Source organism: Macaca thibetana, chromosome 8, assembly GCF_024542745.1.
Source record: "Macaca thibetana thibetana isolate TM-01 chromosome 8, ASM2454274v1, whole genome shotgun sequence".
NCBI classification, from domain to species: Eukaryota; Metazoa; Chordata; class Mammalia; order Primates; family Cercopithecidae; genus Macaca; species Macaca thibetana.
The window spans coordinates 128453415-128475630 of NC_065585.1; the positions used below are offsets into that span (position 1 = coordinate 128453415).

Sequence of the window (22216 nt, forward strand, 5' to 3'; positions counted from 1 at the left end):
GCAATGACTAGTTGACAGAGAATTTCAAATCATTTCATGTGGAAAGACCTGACTTTCAAAAACTTATGTATTAGGTTGGTGCAAAAGTTATTGTGGTTTCTGCCATTCAGTGGCAAAAACCGCCATTACTTTTGCATCATCCTAGTAGTTATCTTTATTCATGTTGAATTGTTGATACTTTCTAGAAGAGAAGCTCTTTTTTAGAGTTGAAAGTTTTATATAAGTTCACCTACTCTCAACCTGAACCTTTATTATTTTTCATCATATATTATGCAAAATAATTATGTCTTATAAGCACGTGAAGTTTATCATGAGAATTTGATGTTTGGCCCTACTCATTATGGACTTTTGGCTACTTGATGTTAACCTTAAAAGCTGTAGTCACAAGTCAAAGTATAAAAGAAAGATAGCTTAGACAAGTGCATGGAATAGACTAGGCTTAAATTAACGAACTCCGCATACTGCATGAGAAAGCTGAGACCTCCAGGCTTAGCTGGAAAGTAGAAGGAGAAAAACTGGGATGTGCCCCACTGGTGCTGGGGAGGGGAGGAGGGAGTCATCAGGGTTTCAGACCTTAGAGTACTAACTGTAAAGGTTTCTTTCCACATATTTATCTGTTCCATGCACATTTGTGTGCTTATTAGCTGCTAGGCTCTTGGGACATTTTGGTGAATAAGAACGGTCCAGAGCATGCCTTCAAGAGTTTATAGTCTACTGGAGGAGTCATACAAACAAATGGATAATAACGGCCTACATTAAATAGTGATAAATTAACAATGCTGCTACGACAAGAGGATAAAGGAGAATATCTGAGAGATTCACCTGAGGAAAATTTTTCTCTGCTCAGGTGACTTTAGTCAGAAGCATAAATGTGAAACCTATAAAGAACTGTGGGGAGAGACAGCTGTCCTTAACGAGGGTGCAAGATTGGGAATTAAAGAGCCAGTACTGGCAGGTGGACCAGTAGACCAGGTGGCTGGAATTCAGGGAGGGAGAGGACGGAGATGATGTTAGAGAGAGACCATGAGACTGGAATGTGCATATTTAAATCCTAAAAAAAGAAAGACTTTTTTTTTTTTTTAAGAAACAAAAGTAATTATACAGCTCCTTTTCCAAATCTGTAAACATCTTTAAGTCTCAATAGTTTGTGTGTTATAATAATACAAAAATATTTAAAACCCTTCAAAAGTCAAGTTTTTACAGAGACATTTAAAACAAGAAAACAAACCCTTTCCCCAAATCTACAACCTACAAGTTAAATGCACTGACCTGTCAGAATCTATGTAAAGAACAATTTTCTAATAAAAGACTGCTTTATCACAAAAAGCATCACTCCAGGAAATTTCCTTTAATATTCTTATCTGTCACTGTCTTTAAAAGTCTTTTTTAAATTAAAAAATCTGATGCTGAAAGCAGGAGAGATCTAAAGTGAATATATTGAAATACATGTGGATGATACACACAGGCATGTTCCTCCCAGATCTGCAGGAAGAAGATGAAGCAACGTACGCAATGAATTAAAATGCTTGTCACCTAGTGGATTCCGGACAGAGGGCAGTCTTTAAGACCCAGCGATAGTATTTGTCTGGAGAGGAAATGTTGCTTTTTGACAGATGAGAGAAATCCCCTCAGTGTCGGCTGTGGAAAGAGAGAAGCGAAGTCAGTCACCTGGTGGTGAAGGCCAGTAAAACAGCGAAGCAGGAGGAAAATTTTTCTCTCCCTCTCTCTCTTTCTCTCCCTCTTTTCTCTCCGTAGGATCCACCTCCTATTCTCTCAACTCTTTTAGCATAACCTTCAAAGGAGAACGTTCCCTTCTGACTTGATTATCTTCTTTTCCCCACTGAGAAAATACCTCTCAGCTACAAGACATATTTTAAGTCTATGCAGGACTTCGGGGATTCTGTTATCTTGCCAGGGAAATTGATCATTGCTAATGCCTGGGACTGGAGCTAAATTAGCTACCAGAGTAAGCCTGACGGAGGAAGGCTTTCATCATACACTCTTCTCTTCAGTTTGAACACATTTGCTTGAAATTTGCCGCATGATGCTGACCAGGGAAGCAGCTTTTTTTCTCGGGATGCAGCAATTCGCTGGTTTCTAAGCTTATTGCAGAAGAAGAAATAATCTTAAATAGAGTGGATATCTTTTTCCTTTTTTCTTTTGGCCCCTGTTTCAATCGACTCAGCTGTGTTGCACCGCGGTACAGATCACCTGTCACTAAATCTTTGAGGAAGTAAAACAAAGTGAATTATTATTATTTATTTATTTTCCTTATTTTTAACCCGGTGGAGGCGGCGTGACCACGAAGAATGAGACTGAGAGGAGCTGCCGGGGCTTGGAGGAGGATAAAGCTGAGTTTAAGCTGGAAACTAAAAGACTAGATTGTTTTTGGGTGCCACTCGTCCGGTTCCTCTCCACTTCGTTTAGTTGCACTCCATGGACAGATCAACGAACCTGGACATTGAGGAGCTCAAGGTACGTGCGGGTCCGGGCGGGCTTCGCGGCCGCTTCTCGGCGCTCCCCGCTCTCCCCTCTCCTTCCCGCGGCTCCTCTAGCGGCGCGGAGTAGTTGGTGATCCCGCGGGACGGCGAGGGGGCGTTGGGGGGACGCGCACCCGGGCGCAGGCGCCCCTCCTGGGGCCGAGGACACGGAGGGCGGCTCTCCCGAGCCCGGCTGCACTCCCGGGCTGGGCGCCCTCCCCGCCTGCTCGTCCCGCCAGCGGCCACCCCGTCCTCCTCCTGGTCCGTGACGGCAGCATTTGGGGTGCAGACCCTGCGCCTCGTGCTGACTCGTCTCCCCGGGGAGGCAGCGGCACCAGCTCTGCCGACTGTCACCTGCTTTCCCAGCAAAGTTGTCCGAGCTGCGCCTCCACTTAGCCTCCTCTCCCCGGCTCCGATCCCGCCTGTGCCCCCGCCCGGCACGGGGACAGTGCATTTCCGCTCGGAGATTCGCGTGACAGAGGCATCTGCAGCGACAGCCCGTTTTTATCCCAGAACTTCGTGAGACCCCCTTCCCCCCCCCCCCCCCCGCCCGCGGGCACGGTTTCCTCCACGCAGTTGCAGTGCTGGGGCTGGAGAGGGTCCCCTGCTGCCGGGGACGACGAGCCTGCCCCAGCCCCAGGCGCGGGAGCAGGTCGGGTGACTGGGGCAGGGAGGCGGGAGCCAGGCTGGTAGGGGCGGCATCTGCGGGGCTCCGGCAGCTCTCGGTCCCCGACCCGCCTGGAGCCCCCCGCCCCCGCCGCTCCGCAGGGTCCCCTCGCCGCGCCCTCTCCCTCTGGGGTCCCCTCCTCGGCCGCGAACGCCTTCCTGGCGGGAGCATCCGGGCTGACAACGCGCCCCTCTGCCTATGGGCACCGCTGCCTGCTTCCCTTCAAGAAAACAAAAATGTATATATATACAAACAATAAATAAAAACTTAAAAAAACCAACAAACCACAAAATACTTTAAATGTCCCGCTCATTGTAAACGAAAAAGCGGGAAAGGGGGCGACACTGGGAGCACCTCTTTTATTGAAATCCTCCACCCTTCTTTACCCCTAGGCATTTGGTACGCTCTACTATTTCAGAGGTTCAGAGGGATTCTGGCTTCTTTGATCAGTGAGAATGTCTAGGCAGCCCCCACCCGCTGGAGAAATGAGTAGAGGTTTGCCCTGCAATGTCAAGGAAATGGGTTTGTCCGACAAGCTAGGCAGGCTGCAAAATCCCCTGCAGAGCTCCAAATCCTCTATCTGCAGCCTGTCCTGTGCCCTGGCCAGGGAGCACGCCGGAGCCCAGTTCTCCGGGCGCCCCAGATTGCATAGACGCGGAAGGAAGGAGGGACAGAGAACAGTGGAACCTGCTAGAATCACCCTGCCACTGATTGTAGATGCAGTCCAGGGCGGAAGGAGGACAGTCAGAAGGCCTAGAACACCACTTCCTAAGACTGAGTTCCTTGGGGAAAGGGAAGTAGGGAGGAGGCAGATTTCATGCTTCATTTAAAGTTGGCCAACAAGTTTCTGTGTTTTTGCCAAGGTCGTAGTCAGTAGACCTTGGCCTGGACTAGAAGTTTCCTCTTATCTCTCTGCTCTACTCCCATAGGACACATTGCCTTTATGTTTGCAAAGATTCCCTACTTCTTTTTCCCAAGCATCCCAGTCTCTTGGGATGAAGGGGTGGATTTTATTTGAGATGCAAAGAAGAATGTATGAAAATGACTGTGGATCTGTATTTTATGCAGAGGTGGAGTATCCAGATTATTTTTTGGTTAACTTTAGGGTATGACACAGAAGAGAGCGTTGTTCTTAAGAAAAATTGAAGGGGAAAATGATTTGGGGTGATTCTTTCCCCTGAAATCGCTTTAGTTTCCTAACTTACCCCAGTCTGAACCCCAGTGCCACTGCAATGTTGTTAAAATCAGCAGAAGAGCAAACCCACTGGGGAAACTTCTGTCTAGTATTAGTAGAAGATCTCAGCTTAATGTCACCTTTCCCGCACAGATAAGCCAGAGATCCTCATAATCAGAGTGTACTGAACTCAGTGCCCTGGCAGCAGAGGGTAGGGAACTGGCAAGGCTTGGGCATGTGGTGGTGTGTTGGCAATGACTGGGAAGAAATGAAGGCATGTTAGATACAAGGATGTATTGAGGTTGTTGAGAAATTATGTCAAGGACAAGCTACTTCTGAGAGTCAAAACTGGCAAGTGAGGAGATGTCGTCAAGCCTTATTAGAAAATGTTTGAGATCCTGCAGTTTGGGGAATAAATTTGTGTTGTCAGTTTTGACGACACTTGTGGAATACGAAGGCTGTGGAATACTTCTGAAATACATACACTTTGTAGAGATGAATGCAGTGCACGTGGAATAACTTGTCTAGATTTCTTCTTTTCAGCGAAGTTGTTTGGCTTGGTTTTTTAGACTTTCCAGTTCAAGTAAGTCTGGTGGCTTCTTGCTGAAGAGCCTCCCAGGGTGATCAGTGGAAAGAGGGAAGAAAAAAGCTAGGATACTTGTTTTTGGCATTATTTGCATGTTTTGACTTTTCCTATGATCTAATAATGCTTACATTAAGACACATCCACACAGAACTTTGGTTTTTATGATGCTTTAAATACACAAAAAAAGTTTACTGGGGTTGGATACATAAATAAATGTGCATAATACTATAAAAATACAGTTTAGCTTAGTTTTAGATGATTAGTGTTATTGTTAGGTGAAGCTGCTTACCTCAAGTTTTAAGAAAGAAAGATTCTGATAACTTATCTTTATTTGGGATAAACTATTTTCTCTTTGAGATTTTAACAATTTTTTTATTTTTTGCCATGCTGGGTGTGCAAACATTGATTTTTTTTAAATGTACTGTACATTGTAAATAGTGTTTTCTTTTGCAAACTTTTAAACTAAAGATAAGCTCTAATTGTTAAGCTATTGCTGCCATTACTACAACTAAACAATATGCATATTAAAGTGTTTATTTGATGGAAAACTGAAATATAGTTATGTGTGTAAAACTTGCTAATGAAGGTAAGTATGTTTCATCTTCTATTCTGCCCACAAACTCCTGATGAAACAGATCAAGAAAAGGGAGAGAGTTCTCATCCAAAGAATGTGTGTTCTTTTCCCTTTGATCTCTGTTTCTCTGTCCAGTGAATGTATAAACTTTACTCTGGATTTTGCCCTGGTGTTTACTTTAAAGAAGAAACAACATCAAACAATCCAAAATATGGGTTACTGCTTTGGAAATGTGGGTGTTAATGAATATTGATGTTAGAAAAAGCCCCGTCCATCCTGGAGTATCTGAGTTACAGAGTACTGGGTGCCTTTTAGCAGTTGAGATTTAAATACTAGCTTTAGCCTTTATTTTAGCTCTGTTTTAAACTACTGATCTTATGTACTGAAAAGGAGACGACTAAGTTTTAGAGCGGACACTTTAAAATTTACTTTATGTAAGATTTACTCAGAAGAGACATTGAGGCTGAATAAACGGTTATGATAAAGTCTATGACTTTGTTGATTCTTTTACTCATCTTTTAAAATATGGGTACTAATTCACCTGTATTAATTTGGCAATTAAGTTATGCTTTCAGATGCTAAGAATGTACTTGTGGATAATTGTTACTTGCTTTGAGATCAAAAATATAAAATACATCATGAGTATAGTATAATTTTTTGCAGTCATGTTAGATCCCAGCTTTTATTTATTTATCTGTCAGAATTGTTCTGTTAGTGGCCTGACTGACTGGAAGTTAAATTAGGTTTTTTTCTGCTACTTGCAGAACATGAACAGTGTGCTTCTGGAATATTTTCTGAATTATTTTGCAGGTTACAAAAATTACACACTATATAGTTAATCTTGAGACACATCAAACAACTTTTCAATAGGGATAATATTACTTATTTGAGTTAACTAAATGTAGTCCCGTCACTGTTGCTTCATTTTTCTGTTTAATTTAACCAACATTTCATCTACCAAGAACTTGAATCTTGCCCTAGATAGGTGAGGAAAAACCTTCCCTGAATAATATAATTAGGTCATTAAGAAAGTATTGGATGGGTGAGAAATGATAATGCAGCAAAAAAAAAAAAATATATATATATATATATATATGTATTTAAACAAAAGATTGATTTTAAAAATGCTGAGGTCTTAAAGCAGTGTCATAGTACATTCATCTACAATTTCAATCAAATAAGAGAGTTGGCACTGAGAAGAATTCTATTTTTTTTCTTTTTCTTTTTTTTTTTTTTGGTTTGTTTCATCAATAGGACACTCAGCTCAGGGAAGTCAAGCTTGCTGCAGTGTAGGAAGCTTTCTGATGAATCTAAGTAGGTGGTAGTTTGTTATGTTAGTCATTCTATAGTGAAAAATAGTACTCTCTAACAAATGGCATATTTTTAGCAGCTTGCCTTATATATTCATTTCTTGGCTGAGAAAGATGAAATGTATTTGTGAATACTGAATTATTTGACTTGTTTCACATCTAAAGGAATCATAACTTATTTCCCTCTAGGTCTAGTTCCAATTCTCTTTACAAAATAGCAAGCAGTCACAAAGACTTAGCAACAGGTAACCTTAATTTGAAAAATTAATATCATTTGAAATTGATAAACTACAATTGTATCCATTTATGGGTTACACTGTGATGTTTTACTATATATCTACAATGTGGAAAAAATTAAATGAAGCTAATTACTATATTAATCACATCACTCATTTTTTGTGGTGAGACATTTGAAATTTACCCTATTAGCTATTTTGAAATATATATATATCTTGAATTTTTAATATTTGGAAATAGAGTTGTTTAATTGAAGTTGAAATTAATGTCATGTTACAGTAGTGAAACATCGCTTATACCATTAAGAGGGATGAGGGAACATATTTGATATGAATAGAAAAAGAATTAAGAAAAATACATTTGAGGGAAGTTGGACAAATGAGTATTTTAGAACTCTTCAATGGTCTACTGTCATTACTAAGCATATGTTCCAACCTATATCCTGGCTATTACAATTTTGCTGATCTCTAGAGTTTACCAATTGAAAATACATCAAATTTTGAAGGCCCAGTAAAAAAGAATATTTCAAGATTTATGTACTCAAAATCATAGCTACACGAGATGGCTTACTGCTGTAAGATAATAAATCCACATCTGTCTTTGGGACATTTATATAATATTTAGTGAGTTGTTTCTTATGCTGTTTCAGAATTTCAGCTAAAATACAATTTGGCAGAGCTTACAACTTGAAGTTACTAAGGAAAATGACCATTTACTTTTGTTCAAAATCTCTATGAATTTTTGAGAATATGCATTTAAATTGGTAACTGTTTAAATGAGTAAATGCTTATATGTCAGGGTAAAGATTTGTACATTTATTTGTTGAGAATTGTGCTTGGTTTATGATAAAATTCTTAGCTTCTAAAACCATCTGTGACTAGAATTAAGCTACCACATTTTCTATAAACGTCACTTTAGGCACGGCATGGTGGCTCACGCCTGTAATCCCAATCCTTGGGAAGGCCGAGGCAGGTGGATCACTTGAGGCCAGGAGTTCAAGACCATCCTGGACAACACGGTGAAACCCTATTTCTACTAAAAATACAAAAATTAGCAGAATATGGTGGTGTGCGCCTGTACTCCCAGCTCCTCGGGAGGTTGAGGCGAGAGAATTTCTTGAAGATGGGAGGCAGAGGTTGCAATGAGCTGAGATCTTGCCAGTGGAGATCTTGCCTGGGTGACAGAGTAAGACCCTGTCTCAAAAAAAAAAAAAAAAAAAGAAGAGAATATATTAATATCTAAAGTTTTTATTTTACTCAAAGTCTCTTCTTTTTCTTGGCAAATGTCTGGAAACATGGGTTTATCTATATTCTCAGTGAAACTGATGAGAGACTTCTATGCCAACCACAGAATGAGCAAATTTAAGGTTACCACCCCTCCAAGAGAATTATACAGCCTCACATTCTAAAAATTAAAAATTGTTCCAAATTGCCTGGAGAGTTTTCTTGAGGCTCCTAAACAACATGTTTGTACGTTGACTGAAAAATACTATAAGCCACAATTAGATTTTAGAACACTTTATACCACTTTGTTGGTATTAAATAGGTTATCTAGAGTGTTCTATGCAAAGTTGACATAGAAAACCTTTAAAAATAAAGGATTTTAGTATCTAGCCAGAAAATCTTTAATTACCATGGCAATGTACATCAGGGAAACAGGGGCTAAAGCTTCAGCCTTAGAAGTTAATTCCAACTGTCACCCCACACTAAAATGGAGCTCCGAAGCAGTTAGAATTTAGAAGCATGCAAAGTACAAAAGCTCACACTCTTAACAGATTGTAGCCTTTGAGGAAATTCATTTGTGCAGTGGAAAGGGTGGTGACCTGGTTAGAGTAGTACTTGGAAGACATTGTTCAAACCCTGGCTCTGCCATCCACCAGTAGTGGCACCTTGGGTATGTCCTCAAGCTTTCTTGACCAAGGGTTTCTCAGTCATTGCAAGGTGGGGATTAGATTTGATGAAAGGGTTTTGTCATAATCATTTTTAGCCACAGTTGAAGAATGTGTTCAACGTCTTTTAAACAACCTGACATTTAACTCCAGTGAAAGGGAAGTTTGGTTCAAGACAGTCTGGGGACTCTCTCCATACTTGCCTTTGGCATGTGCAGTTGACTCTGGGACCCTGGCAAGAGCTGTAGACTGAAGAATGGAAGGTAAAAGTCTCAGAACCAGTTAATCTCGAATTATCTTCCAGGGCTCAGAGTCTATGGCTCAAAAATGACATTTTTGTATTTCTTCAAAGGAAATTATTTTCACATTGATATAGTTTATGTAGTTTCTTTCATTCTGCAAATCTTCATTTGAACATCAGAAGAAGATTTTCTGCTGAATATTATCTTCTCACTTTATGGATACCAAAATGGAGACTCAGAAAAATCAAGTGAAATGCCTAGGATCACAAGGTTAATAGATAATAGAATAAGAAGTTAAATTCATGTCCTCGCTTTCCAAATCCTGTGCTATTATATACAGGCCCAAATTCCATGGAATTCTTAAAGAACTTCTGATGGTAGAGGTGTTTCACTGAATTTCTCTAATACTCTAATTTCAAAGAAGAGTGACAGTATTTGAGCTACCATCATAGTATTTACTCTTGTTGCAGAGTAGTGGTTCACGCTACAGTTTTTTTTTTTTTTTTTTTTTTTTTTTTTTTTACTAGTATCCTCATTCATAGTGACTTATTTTAGTTGTTGGTCAAATCGCCATTGGTTGATATTTGTTAATTATTTGCATAATGTTTCAGTGAACTTGCCTCAACACTTCACGTCTCTTCACGCACCCTCCGGGTTACTTCAAAATAGTTAAAAATGCAAACCTTAAATCTATAAGAACTAAGAGCCTACTATATTTGTCTTTGCTGGAGGCATGCAATGCTTCAATTACTAACTCACACATTATTATCTAACTTATTTCCACACTTGTTTTTAAACTCACATCTTTCTTTAGAATGGCTAGAAAAATACATGTTATCTACCTAAGATAAAAGAGCCTTTGATTCTTTCCATTCTTGAGTAGAAGCAACCAATTCAGCTGCCATGAGTGAGAACATTTTTGTGAAACATGATATAATAAATCAATGTCACGAATGGGAAAATGCTGTTATCATTGTGATTCCACAAGTCTGTGTCTACTCAGAGTATTTGAGGGCTTTTAAAATGCAAAACAGAAGGAGAAACTAATTCGAGGAAATAATTGCTTACCTCAAGATTTCTTGAATCATGTTCTAGCCTTCAAACTCTCCCTCAACATGAGATGCATGAGATAAAAGTTCTATCTAGTCTTACTACCAGAATTAGTTGTACTCCTGAGCAACTGATTGACATTTAATTTTTAAATCTTTTTCACCTTAAAATTGATAGTGTTTTTCCACTTTAAATTAGTTCCCCTTTACCTTAGGAGCAGATTTGTGGTCCATCTTCAACAAAATACTTGTATCTTAAATTCCTGATCTCATAATATTTTTGACTTCTGAAATTATTATTATGCTTTCATAAAGAATTAGTAGTAATAAATAAATATTTATACACTTAAAATTATTAAAACGTTTTTTAGATACTCTTCATGTTTCAGTAGATGTGCTTCAGTATTTCACATCTCTTCTGCAGAACTTATAACTATGTGTTTTTTTTTGAGATGGAGTCTTGCTCTGTGGTCCAGGCTGGAGTGCGGTGGCACGATCTCTGTTCACTACAACCTCTGCCTCCTGGATTCAAGTGATTCTCCCACCTCAGCCTCTTGAATAGCTGGGATTACAGGCACCCGCCATCATGCCTGGCTAATTTTTGTATTTTTATTGATACAGGGTTTCACCATGTTGGCCAGGCTGGTCTTGAACTTGGCTTCCCAAAGTGCTGGGATTACAGGTGTGTGCCACCATGCCCAGCCTGCATTTTAAAAAAATTTGTCAAGAGCTGTGAAGGTTATAAAGCTTAACTGTGCTGTGTGTATCCAGTTTTTGTCTGCATGACTTCAGTTGTCTATGTTAGTTGTGTAATTGGTGAACTTTTGTGCCACAAAATGAAAGCCACTATATATCTAAAGTACAAGACTGATATTTAACAAGTAGGTTAACACCTCTACCTGTTCTAAGGCATTCTGTCTTAAATCATTACTTTTTTATTGCTCTCAAATTTGGCCTTTGTAGTGAATGATCACCTGTATTTCTAAATCTCTGTGTTTCTATTGTCTGTTACTTTTGTCTAGGGCAGAGACATTATTTTAGAAAAAGTTAAAAATAAGTGAGCTCATTTTAATCAACATCGTGTTTAATGTTTTCACATCTACTTTATACAAATCAGTGTTTTGATCAGCTGCTTGTTCCAGGCAGCAGAGACAGTTACTTTTTTTTTTTTTTTTTCCTTTTTGTGGAGAACGGGGTCTTGCTATATTACCCAGGCAGGTCTCGAACTCCTGGGCTCAAGCTATCCTCCCGCCTCTGCCTCCCTGAGAGCTGGGATTACAGGCGTGAGCCACCGTGCCCGGCGACAGTTACTTTTATATATTGTATTTCATCTCATCAAGTTTCTTAAAGTTGATGCCTCAGTCATGGTTCCGTGAATAATCAGCTCTGTGCACAGTGTTGTGTCTTAATGATAAAGCTCCTCATTATTAAATCATCCCTGGGAGAAATTATGAGCATTTAGTAATTACAGTATGTGAAATACACAGGTGGATTAAGTTAAACATATTTTTGGCGTGCGGCAAGGACAACTGAAGATCTTTTAAGAGCTACTGAGTACACTTACAATACAAACCTGCTTTCATTTTATAAATATGAACATACTGTTACATATGTATTTGTTTCATTTATTTCCTAAAACATTAATAGCTCTTAAGGTATAACAAATAAAAACACAACTGACTTTAACATGTTTAAGATTTGCAAGTATCAACTTTTTTTCCCCAACATCTGTTCCATATTTCTACTCAAAGTGAATTTCAGAAACTTTTGGAAAGATATGATTTAAGCCATGGTAAAGTTTCAGCATTTTATGATGACATGCTGCCTTAAACAATTAAATAGTGCTGTACATTGGCTTGACATTCATAGACTTCTGTAATTGTGAAAATTATCTGTGAACATGCTCAGAGTGTAATTTTTTGTCTTCTCAGTCTCAGCTTTCTGACATTTAGTGAGATGCTCTGTCCATCTTATTTGTAAACTCTGTGCCTATTCAGAGTTGTGGAGTTGTACTTCAGTGTTTTCCAACACGTGCAATGCAATCAAAATCCAGACAATTGAAATCTCATTTTTTCACCTGTTGTCTTATTGACGAACAGTGTCACAGTAGAAATGAATAAAAATAATAAGAAAAAAACATCAGCTACGATTTGGGAATGTTAACAGCAGTTTATAGCTTGAGAGAGAAAGAATGACTCCAAATAAATAAAAAATAAACAGAAAAAACGTTATGTTTCTACCCCAAAAGAACATTTGACTTAACAGATATTATTTCCTCTTTAAGTAATGTCAAAAGTTTACATTACAAGATGTGTGATTCGTTGTGGTATTAGTTGGTGTAATGCTTAGAACTCTTTCGTATGTACATGATTGAATTCTTAGCAAGAATTTAACTTTTAAAATACTTTATGTATATGCATTTTATGACTATTTATGTATTTGATCTTTCACTCTCAAAATCATTTAATAGTTCCTTTGTGTATGCCATGAGATATACACAAATTCTGTTTATACATAAAATTTATATGGGATTTCGTCTGTAGTATTTTTCTATTCCTTCTTTACATATGCTCCATAGACATTCTCATCTACTCATGTAGTTTGTACTTTTACTTACAAGGTGATGATGCCTGGTTTTGCTTGGGCACCTCCCACCTTTCTCTTGGGTTACAAGCACACCTCTCCAATATCCAGCAATCTACTGGAAATCTTTACCTGGATGCTTTGCAGTCACCCTGATCTAACAAATTGGAGGACACCTTTCATTCTCTGTAAAGTCTGCCCCTCCTGTAGTGTATTCTCTGACTTGGGTAGTGTTTCACCATTCACTTTGGCATCTAAGCTGGAGCTCAGAAGATCCTGCTCTACTTATCCTTTGTCATCATTCCATACATCCAACTGGTCATTAAGACCATCACACTGTATAGTGTGCTTTCTTCCTTCTACACATCTTGTTAGAACCCTAGACCAAGTCCTCACCTTTTCTAATCTGTTTTATCCTAAGACATATATATGTATTTCTTGCAGTGAGGCTGGCCATATTACAGTGAATTCTACTGTGATATAGCTCAGGGTTCAGGGTGGGTTTGGAATTGCCATGAAGGGATTTATGTATTCTCTCTTAAATTTTCACAAGTCATTTTAGAATAAGTTGGGTAAGAGTGGAAACTGGGACACCAAGGGTGGGCCTGATGCTTGATGCAGTGGGATTTAGAAGTCTGTAAAAATGCTAAAGGGTACCCTCAAAAATGAGAAAAAGATGGCCCCTGGAAGTTAAATTTCATAGTAGCTACTGATGAAGACTAAAATGTTCAGGTTGGGGGAAAAAACCACAGATTATTTGGAGATAATAATGATCAATTTTGATTTTCTGTCTTGATGAAATCTTTGAGTTACGCTCTCCCAGAACCATGAGTTATGCTTGGCAATTTCCTTAGCTGATTTTCTCTATTTTTGACAGTTTGATCAGATTTCTTATATTCAAAAATATTATCTGCCTTTGGGAATTTGACAGCTCTGTCCCTGAGAGGTGGCCCAAAGACAGTATGCTAACACAGTGAGGCAGCTAAGTAAGTAGGGAGATAGGTCTGAAGGATTTTTCAAGGAAGACCACAATATTTTAATTCTGAGATGTGTATTACACTCAATGTATTGGTTTGTTAGTTACCTGTAAATATGTTGCTTAGAGGACTTTGTAATTATTTTACCCTTGTTATCTTAGTCTTTCAGTAGAAGTTACTTAATCATCATAGCTGTGTTTAGCTGTTCTATGGGGGTTACAATGTGGACTAGTAAGATTGAGGTAACATAGATATGCATAGATCAAAGTAGGCATGGAATTGCAAAATCTAACTAAAGATGCCTGTTGATAGCAATGGATAGTGAGGTATTTTATAAGAAAATGTAATTTGCAAAGTGGGTGGATTTTAGGAGGCAAGACCTGTCCATGATTCTCCAGAGGGACATTCTTCTTTATTAAGGAACCATCTGGTTTCCTGACACTTTTCAACTACTTTCCCTCTGTCCAGCCAGTCCCTAAGCAAGTCATATCCCATACTTTCAGATTTTCCTTTATGAATAAAATAATGTGTCCTTCACATGTTTGAAATTCATTGTCATTTCCCATTACTTATGTTATAATCCACACTCCTCAATACGATATAACATGATACAGAGCTTGCTAATTTCCAGGCTATGAGTACTCTCTTTTGTACTTTCCATTATGTGAACATGTGCATGTGCGTGCACAGACACACACTCACACACATTCTACTGAATGACTAAGTTCTCTTTGATCATGCCAGTTCCTCTCCTTCTGTTGTAATATTGCATATGTACTTGTCTGAAATACATCTTCTTTTCTTAGATATTTCCTACTTATTGACCAGTAACTAGTCCTAGGAAGAGATGGATATATCTTTTTTTGTGTTCCTATACACTTGGGACATTTAGCTGCATTATACACTTTTAACTCAATTGTACTGTGGTAGAAAAAAAAAAGGTCCTGCGTAATACCAGTCATTTGGAGTTTGTTGAAAATTGCTAAGGGGCCAGTATAAAGTAAATATTTGTACATATTCTGAGTTTCCTTAAAAAGAGTGTGCATGATTTCACTTGTTGGGGATTAATTCCTATATATGTCCATTAGATTAAGCTTATTATTTGTGCTGTTTTAATTTTTCATAATCTTTCTATTTTGTTTAAACTACAAATTAGACATATGTTAAAATTTACTGTTTAGATAATGCATTTATTTCTTCTTGTAGCTTTCTCAATGTTTGCTTTAAATTTTTGAGACTACAAGATACGTATAAGTTTAAAATTATATTTTCCTGGTGAATTTAAACTTTTATGTGATGATTTTCTTCATCTCTGCTAACGAAATCTGCCATAAAGTTCATTTTGTCTGATTTTAATATAGCTATATCAGCTTTTATGAATATCACTATACCATTATCCAGCTTTATTTTGGCTAGTTTTTCTGGTAAGTATTATTTTCATTCTTTTATTTTGAAGCTTTTTGTGTATTCACATTTTAGATATATCTGGAAAGCAGCATATAGCTAGATTTTAGAAATTCATTTGGATAATGCTTTGCCTATTTACTGCATTTAGCTTATTTACATTTATTGTAGTATCTGATATATTTGGGTTTATTTCTGCCATTTTAGTTCATCAGTTCCGTTTATCCCAGAAATCACTTCTTTCTTATTTGAAGTTCATATGATAGTAGCAAACTCACTTTTCTTGATAGTCTGATAAAGCCCTTTTCTTTCTCTAGCTTTTGATAATTTTTTTTCTGGATATACAATTTTAGATGAACAGGTATTTTCTCTTAGGATATTAAAAGTATTACACAGTCTTCTTGATTCTCATATTGCTAATGAGAAATCAGATGTTAATCCCTTCTTTTAGTTTTTAATGTTCTTCAATTTTATTATAATGTGTCTTTAAAAAAATTATCCACGTTGGTATTCTATGACTTTCCTGAATCTTTGTGAAAGAAGCAAAATATAGTCTGTTATAAATAGGGTTTATGTAAGAACTACTATATAATCTTTTTAAAGAAGCCTTTGGCTGGGCGTGGTGGCTTGTGCCTGTTATCCCAGCACTTTGGGAGATGGAGGTGGGTGGATCACTTGAGGTCAGGAATTTGAGACCAGCCTGGCCAACACGATGAAGCCCCATTTCTAAGAAAAATACAAAAAATTAGCTAGGTGTGATTGCCCGTGCTTGTAATCCCAGCTACTGGGGAGACTGAGGCAGGAGAATCACTTGGACCTGGTGGAGAATCACTTGGTAGGTGGAGGCTACAGTGAGCCGAGATTGTACCCCTGCACTCTAGCCTGGGTGGCAGAGAGAGACTCTTTCTCAAAAAATAAAATAAAATAAATAAATAAACAAAACTAAAAAAAGGAGCATTTCACTGGCAACTGCAACCCATAATGATTTTACTGCACCTTTTCTAGTTCTCATTTTTAAAATACATATTCTATAATGACTGCATACTGTCTGAAATGTGCAAAATGTAATTAGTAAAAACACTGAGGATTATGGATTGTCTGTGTTTTATATATCTCATGTTCTCTACCAAATCATGGATACATGTTAGATATTTATTACATCCTTGTTGATATATATTTGGCAATATTTGGTGTCTGACCAGAAATTTAAATTGGTGGAAATAGCACCATCTCTTTTAGTCTTCTGTTTTGGTTACTTGATCAAGTACAAAACTAAAACACATGTTAAATAACAAAGTAAATGGTAAAAAGTTACTGGGACTAGTGATTTACTACATATTTCTAGGTTTTTTAAATAAGATTATTACCATGTGGTAATCACACAAGAAGTCATCTTTGTGTGAGGTGGAAGAATGTTCCTTTTGGATTTCTGAGGCCAACTTTTGAAGTGATATATACCAAAATATTGTGGAAGCTATGTTTTTGTAGCTGAGTTCTTACTGTAAACTTTCTATCATGTAGTTGATTTTGAATTTTCCATTATAGTGCTTAGCTTAGGGAGAAATTTCTATTTAATTTCCATATCTTTGGTGTTGGGTTCCAGAAACGAATGACAGTAAACCAAGTTTATTTCAATTTCAGATTATCCAGAAACTATTTGGTTCTTAGGCATCATAAGGTATGCTTTAAGTGTTGGTAAAATAGAAAGCAACCCATGTAATATGATTTAAGATTCTCTAATCTCCTTACCATCTGGAAAAATATTTCCCAAATTGTCTGAAACTTCCATGATTTCCATCAGTTTTTGAATTAAAAGAGTGGCTATCAAACTATGCTTTCATGAAATTCATGCAATTTGTAACTAAAATTGAATGTTGGCAATTATCAGTTTTACATTTACTTTCCATTTGTTGTTTTTAATTGTTAATGGGTACTACTGCTTCTCTGTGCAAAATAAGGTTTCTCTCATTTAGTCACACATGCACGCATATACACACACACTCTGTATTTAAACTTGATAAATGAAAGTTTTGGAAGCCATAAAGAGCATCATGACTTCTAAGACCTTGATCAGCCAAGCAATGTGGGATGTATTAAAAACACACACACACACACAAACCCTTGTAAAGATAATTATTTACCACAAGTGCAAAATGAAGGTGCTAAAATACATGATTGTGAACAATTCCTTCTAATTCTCTGATAGACAACTACTGGTAAAAGCTAATACATTAAATCATTTGTAAGCATTAATATGTAGGCACTAATTGATTTATCAGGTTTGTTAGCCAGGCAGGTCCCTCAAGCGGTGTTTTTTTCATAGGTAGGAATATTTTCCATGACAGAAAAAGCAGAGGTGCCTCCCAGTTAAGCCTTGTCATTAATGATGGACTCCTGAAAACTATGTTTTAACTTCTTGAGTCTGGCTACTTAGCCAGAACTGCTTGGGGGATGGTGAAATACCTGACCCAAGTTGGACCAGTGAGATTCTCTCTCCCTGGAATATGGATGACATAACCTAATTTTAACCTTATTGCATCCAATATCCTACATGTTAAAGCAAATATGTTTTATTTAGCCCCCTTTAGAATATAAAATGCTTTGGCAATATAACTTGCATGTAATTTTTACAAAACCATCTTCTGGATTCTCTTTTAAATGCTTTCATGGTCTAACCAATATTATGATCTAATTACGAAGCAGGAGTAAAAGTGAGTAAGAGGAAATAATTTTATGATGTAATTCTATGCTTTCTATGCATTTTGAAATATAAGTGCTAGGACACAGAACATGCAAAAGCTACAATGGAAGACTCACAGAGATGCGTTGTGTGGGCCACTCAGATTCCATGAAGATTGTTGCAGATGGTGACACGATATTTTTTGAAGTACTCCTGGTAACTTCTGAACAAAATGAAATACAGCATTTCTCTCCATTTACACAAAGGTTGTATTCCTGGACAATCAGTTACTTGTGCAAAGATGAGTTAAATTTTGTTTTTAAAAAAGTATAAAATGGACTTAGGGTTCAGGTAGAATCGTCGACAACTGTTACACGCCTTGATGGGCTTTCAGCATCTCAGGATTCTTCCTACCGTATGACAGTAGTAATCCTTCCAGTCACTGTGACACCAAAAATGTCTTCACAGATTTCAAATATTCATCCTAGGGAGGCAGCGTCACCCCTGCTGGAATTTTTGAATTAGCCGATGATAGGATAGACCTGGTTTTTAGTGTTGCTAGAGTTTTCAGTGAAAATTTGGAAACTAATCATTCAGTTCACCAAGTGCAGTACACAGCTGTGGCCACCTGCTGCTGAAGAAGAATGAGGCAGATTAGAGATGAGAGAAAGAGTTCTGCTCTTTCTAGGGTCCTGTGCTATTCTCTTACTCTCTAGCTCTCTTCAACCTCCCACTCCCCCGCTTCCATTTTAGCTTAGTTTGATTTCTTTCATTTGCAGTTAAGTGTATTTTAATGCACCCTTCTTCCCAAATCCAGGGGAACTTTGGGCTTTTCATGTTGACTTTAACTTCTTAGAGTAAGTGTAATTATTTGCTTATGTAGTTTTCTTCTTTTTTTTTTTTTAATTTTAGATTTAACTTCTAGGGTACATGTGAACAACGTGCAGGTTTGTTACATAGCAATACATGTGCCATGTTGGTTTGCTGCACCCATTAACTCATCATTTACATTAGGTATTTCTCCTAATGCTATCGCTCCCCCCATGCCCTACCCCATGACAGGCCCCTGTATATGATGTTCCCCACCCTGTGTCCAAGTGTTCTCAATGTTCAATTCCCACCTATGAGTGAGAACATGTGGTGTTCGGTTTTCTGTCCTTGTGATAGCTCAGAATGATGGTTTCCAGCTTCATCCATGTCCCTACAGAGGACATTAACTCATCCTTTTTTATGGCTGCATAGTATTCCATGGTGTGTATGTGCCATATTTTCTTTTTCTTTTCTTTTTTTTTTTTTTTTTTTGAGACGGAGTCTCGCTCTGTTGCCCAGGCTGGAGTACAGTGGCCAGTTCTCAGCTCACTGCAAGCTCCGCCTCCCGGGTTCACGCCATTCTCCTGCCTCAGCCTCCCAAGTAGCTGGGACTACAGGCGCCTGCCACCTCGCCTGGGTAGTTTTTTTGTATTTTTTTTTAGTAGAGATGGGGTTTCACCATGTTAGCCAGGATGGTCTCGATCTCCTGACCTCGTGATCCACCCGTCTCGGCCTCCCAAAGTGCTGGGATTACAGGCTTGAGCCACCGCGCCTGGCCTGCCACATTTTCTTAATCCAGTCTATCACTGATGGACATTTGGGTTGGTTCCAGATCTTTGCTATTGTAAATAGTGCCACAATAAACATACGTGTGCATGTGTCTTTATAGTAGAATGATTTATAATCCTTTGAGTATATACCCAGTAGTGGGATCGCTGGGTCAAATGGTACATCTAGTTCTAGATCCTTGAGGAATTGCCACACTTTCTTTCACAATGGTTGAACTAGTTGATGTAATTTTATAAGAATTTCTACTCTAGTTGAGTCTAACTGGTCCAGAAACTGGATGCTTAAGGCTCCTCTTATCTCTAATTTAGATCACAATTGCTCGAGCAGGTAGAACTGGGGCAAGGCAGGGTGTCATTTGCAAGGGCCTGGAGCTTTGATGTCTCCACATTCTTTTTCATTCCAGTGAGCCATTGTTGTGGGTAACCAATATCAAGAAAACATGCTTTCTATTATATCTCTGATTCTTACACTGAATGTAATAAGACTAGATAGCAGGAAGTTTGGAGTAGGAATTGATGTATATAAACATCAGTTTGTCCAAAGAGAGCTATAAAACTGGCTTTTGAAATACTACTTCCACATCTATTAATGACCTCAAAAACTTTTGGTTTTAGTATATTGTTTAGACTATGTTGAGGAAAGTGATTTTTTTCTATGATTTCAATTGTTAAGTATGCTTGTAGGCAGTGGTATTTTTAGTTTGTCCTTGAAATTATTTTAAGACCCATATCTGTTAGTTATATGTATATTATAGATCCAAGCATTTCAAAGGCATTGTTAGAACAATTTGTATACCGTTTTTAAAAATTTTGTTTAACAAATGAATATCTGCTTTTCTCTGTTCTTTCTACAACTACCATCAAAGTATTTTTACACTTTTTGTTTGTTCGTTTGTCTGATCCCAAGCACCTAAAAACAGAGCATTACACACTATAGGCATTTCAGGAATATTTGTTTAACTAATTCACCTTTGAATGAAAGTTGTTTTGTAAAACTGATCTCACTGCTATTTCCCCTTCAAATTCATAATGAGACATAAGTGAGTATGTGATAGGGAATGATCTGTATGCCTAGTACACATCTCTCCTTAGTGACACCTCCTGTTTCCTTCTGTATTCACTTAGATGAGGTGAATAGTAGCATTCAGGTAAATGTCTCATCTACTCAGGATCCAAAGACCCCTTCTGCTATTGCATAATAAAATTAATGGAATATGAACAGTGTACTACATCCCGGGATAAAGTTCCCATCATAGTCTGGGATAAAATTCCCAGTATATTGCATCATGGGATAAAATTCCCATCATAGACATAAAAGGAAAAACACATCTTTCTCAGATGACCATTGTATTGAGTTTGGCTTTCTGATTCTTGATCAATGAATAATAGGAAATAACTGATAGTTTATGAAAGCAGAAGCTGCAGTTGATATGTCTGATGCATCAACTTTTATGGATTATATTGACTCAGCAATGTATTTTAACTGAGCACAGTCAAGATTGTGTTTGCATTGTATGCAAATCACATACTTAAATATATATATATATGTGAAGGAACACAAGAAAAAGGAAAATAGTATCATGACAATAATCCCCATGTATAATCCCTGAGAAAGTTAAATTCATGGCATGTTAAACTCTGAAAAGACATGAATTTAAATTATGATTAATAAATAAACATATTATGATACGCCAAGTATCTTTCATAAAAGTACTCAATATATAGTTATTGACTGGAATTTGACTTGAGTAGAAAAGATCTTTACCTTCCTGATCACGGAGAACACGGAGTAAAACGAGTTGCAGCCTGTTCATTGAAGGAGAAAACTAATGTAATCTAATGATCTTTGAGAACCCAGTTATCGCTCACACTCTTTGTCCAGCTTTCGTACCACATAGGCACGGATTCATTTTCAGCACCACTTGTGGGCTGTGTGACCTTGGGTAAGTCATTTTACTTTACTAAATGTCAATTCCTTCAAATGGCAAAATGAGATTAATAATTGTACCTACTGCATATAGATTGTGAGACTGTAATGGGATAGTTATGTGGGTACATTCATCAATGTTTCGCACAGAGCTATCTATCCATGCATCAATTATTGTTAGTATGTTCATGAGGGCTGGTGAAATGAGTGAAACATGATTGGGATGTAAAAAAAAAATGAGTGTACTCCTGTGGGTAATGTGGCGGGTTCACCCTAGGAAGAAAAGCTGATAAACTGGCTGTGAGCAGTAGTATTCGTAGGTGGCCATGTTCAAATCTGTCCTGGGATGAGACTAGAGTGTTGGTCTTTGCATGGATTTATGTTAGAACTAAATGTAAGTGCTTGAGTTTAATAATATCAAAAGCTCTCCAAAGGTTCTTAACTGCCTAAAGGCAGCTTTTAATTTTAAACACTGAGAAAAGTCAATCAGCCTACACCTAAAAATATGCATTGGGATGTGTTTTGCATGCATTAAAACCTAATTTCACATCTCACCAAGTTTAACTACTTTTCTGCTAAACTAGTCTCAGATTCTGGGTATTTTATTTATAATAGGGCAATAGTCTCTTTTATATAGGACTTTTAAAAATAACTCTTCCATCCATTTGTATATATGCTTTCGAAAATGTTGATTGAGATATTTAAAAATACAAAGTCCTTGATAAGAAACTTAAAAAAGTTATACACTAAAAATAAGGTTCCTTTCAACCCACAAAGAAACAAAAATTTAATAGATAGAAAAGCACAATTTTATTAAAATACATGTATTTTATGTAAATG

General features: G+C 37.6%; 1 protein-coding gene across 1 annotated transcript in view; it reads left to right on the forward strand.

The window, feature by feature from the left end:
* Positions 1–1630: 1630 nt before the first annotated feature.
* Positions 1631–22216, forward strand: part of SGCZ (sarcoglycan zeta) — a 1195959-nt gene continuing 1175373 nt past the window's right edge. Inside the window, exon 1 of the mRNA XM_050802181.1 lies at positions 1631–2475. Within this exon, the coding sequence (XP_050658138.1) occupies positions 2437–2475 (39 nt within the window). The 5' untranslated portion in view covers positions 1631–2436. The remainder of the gene's footprint in view (positions 2476–22216) is intronic.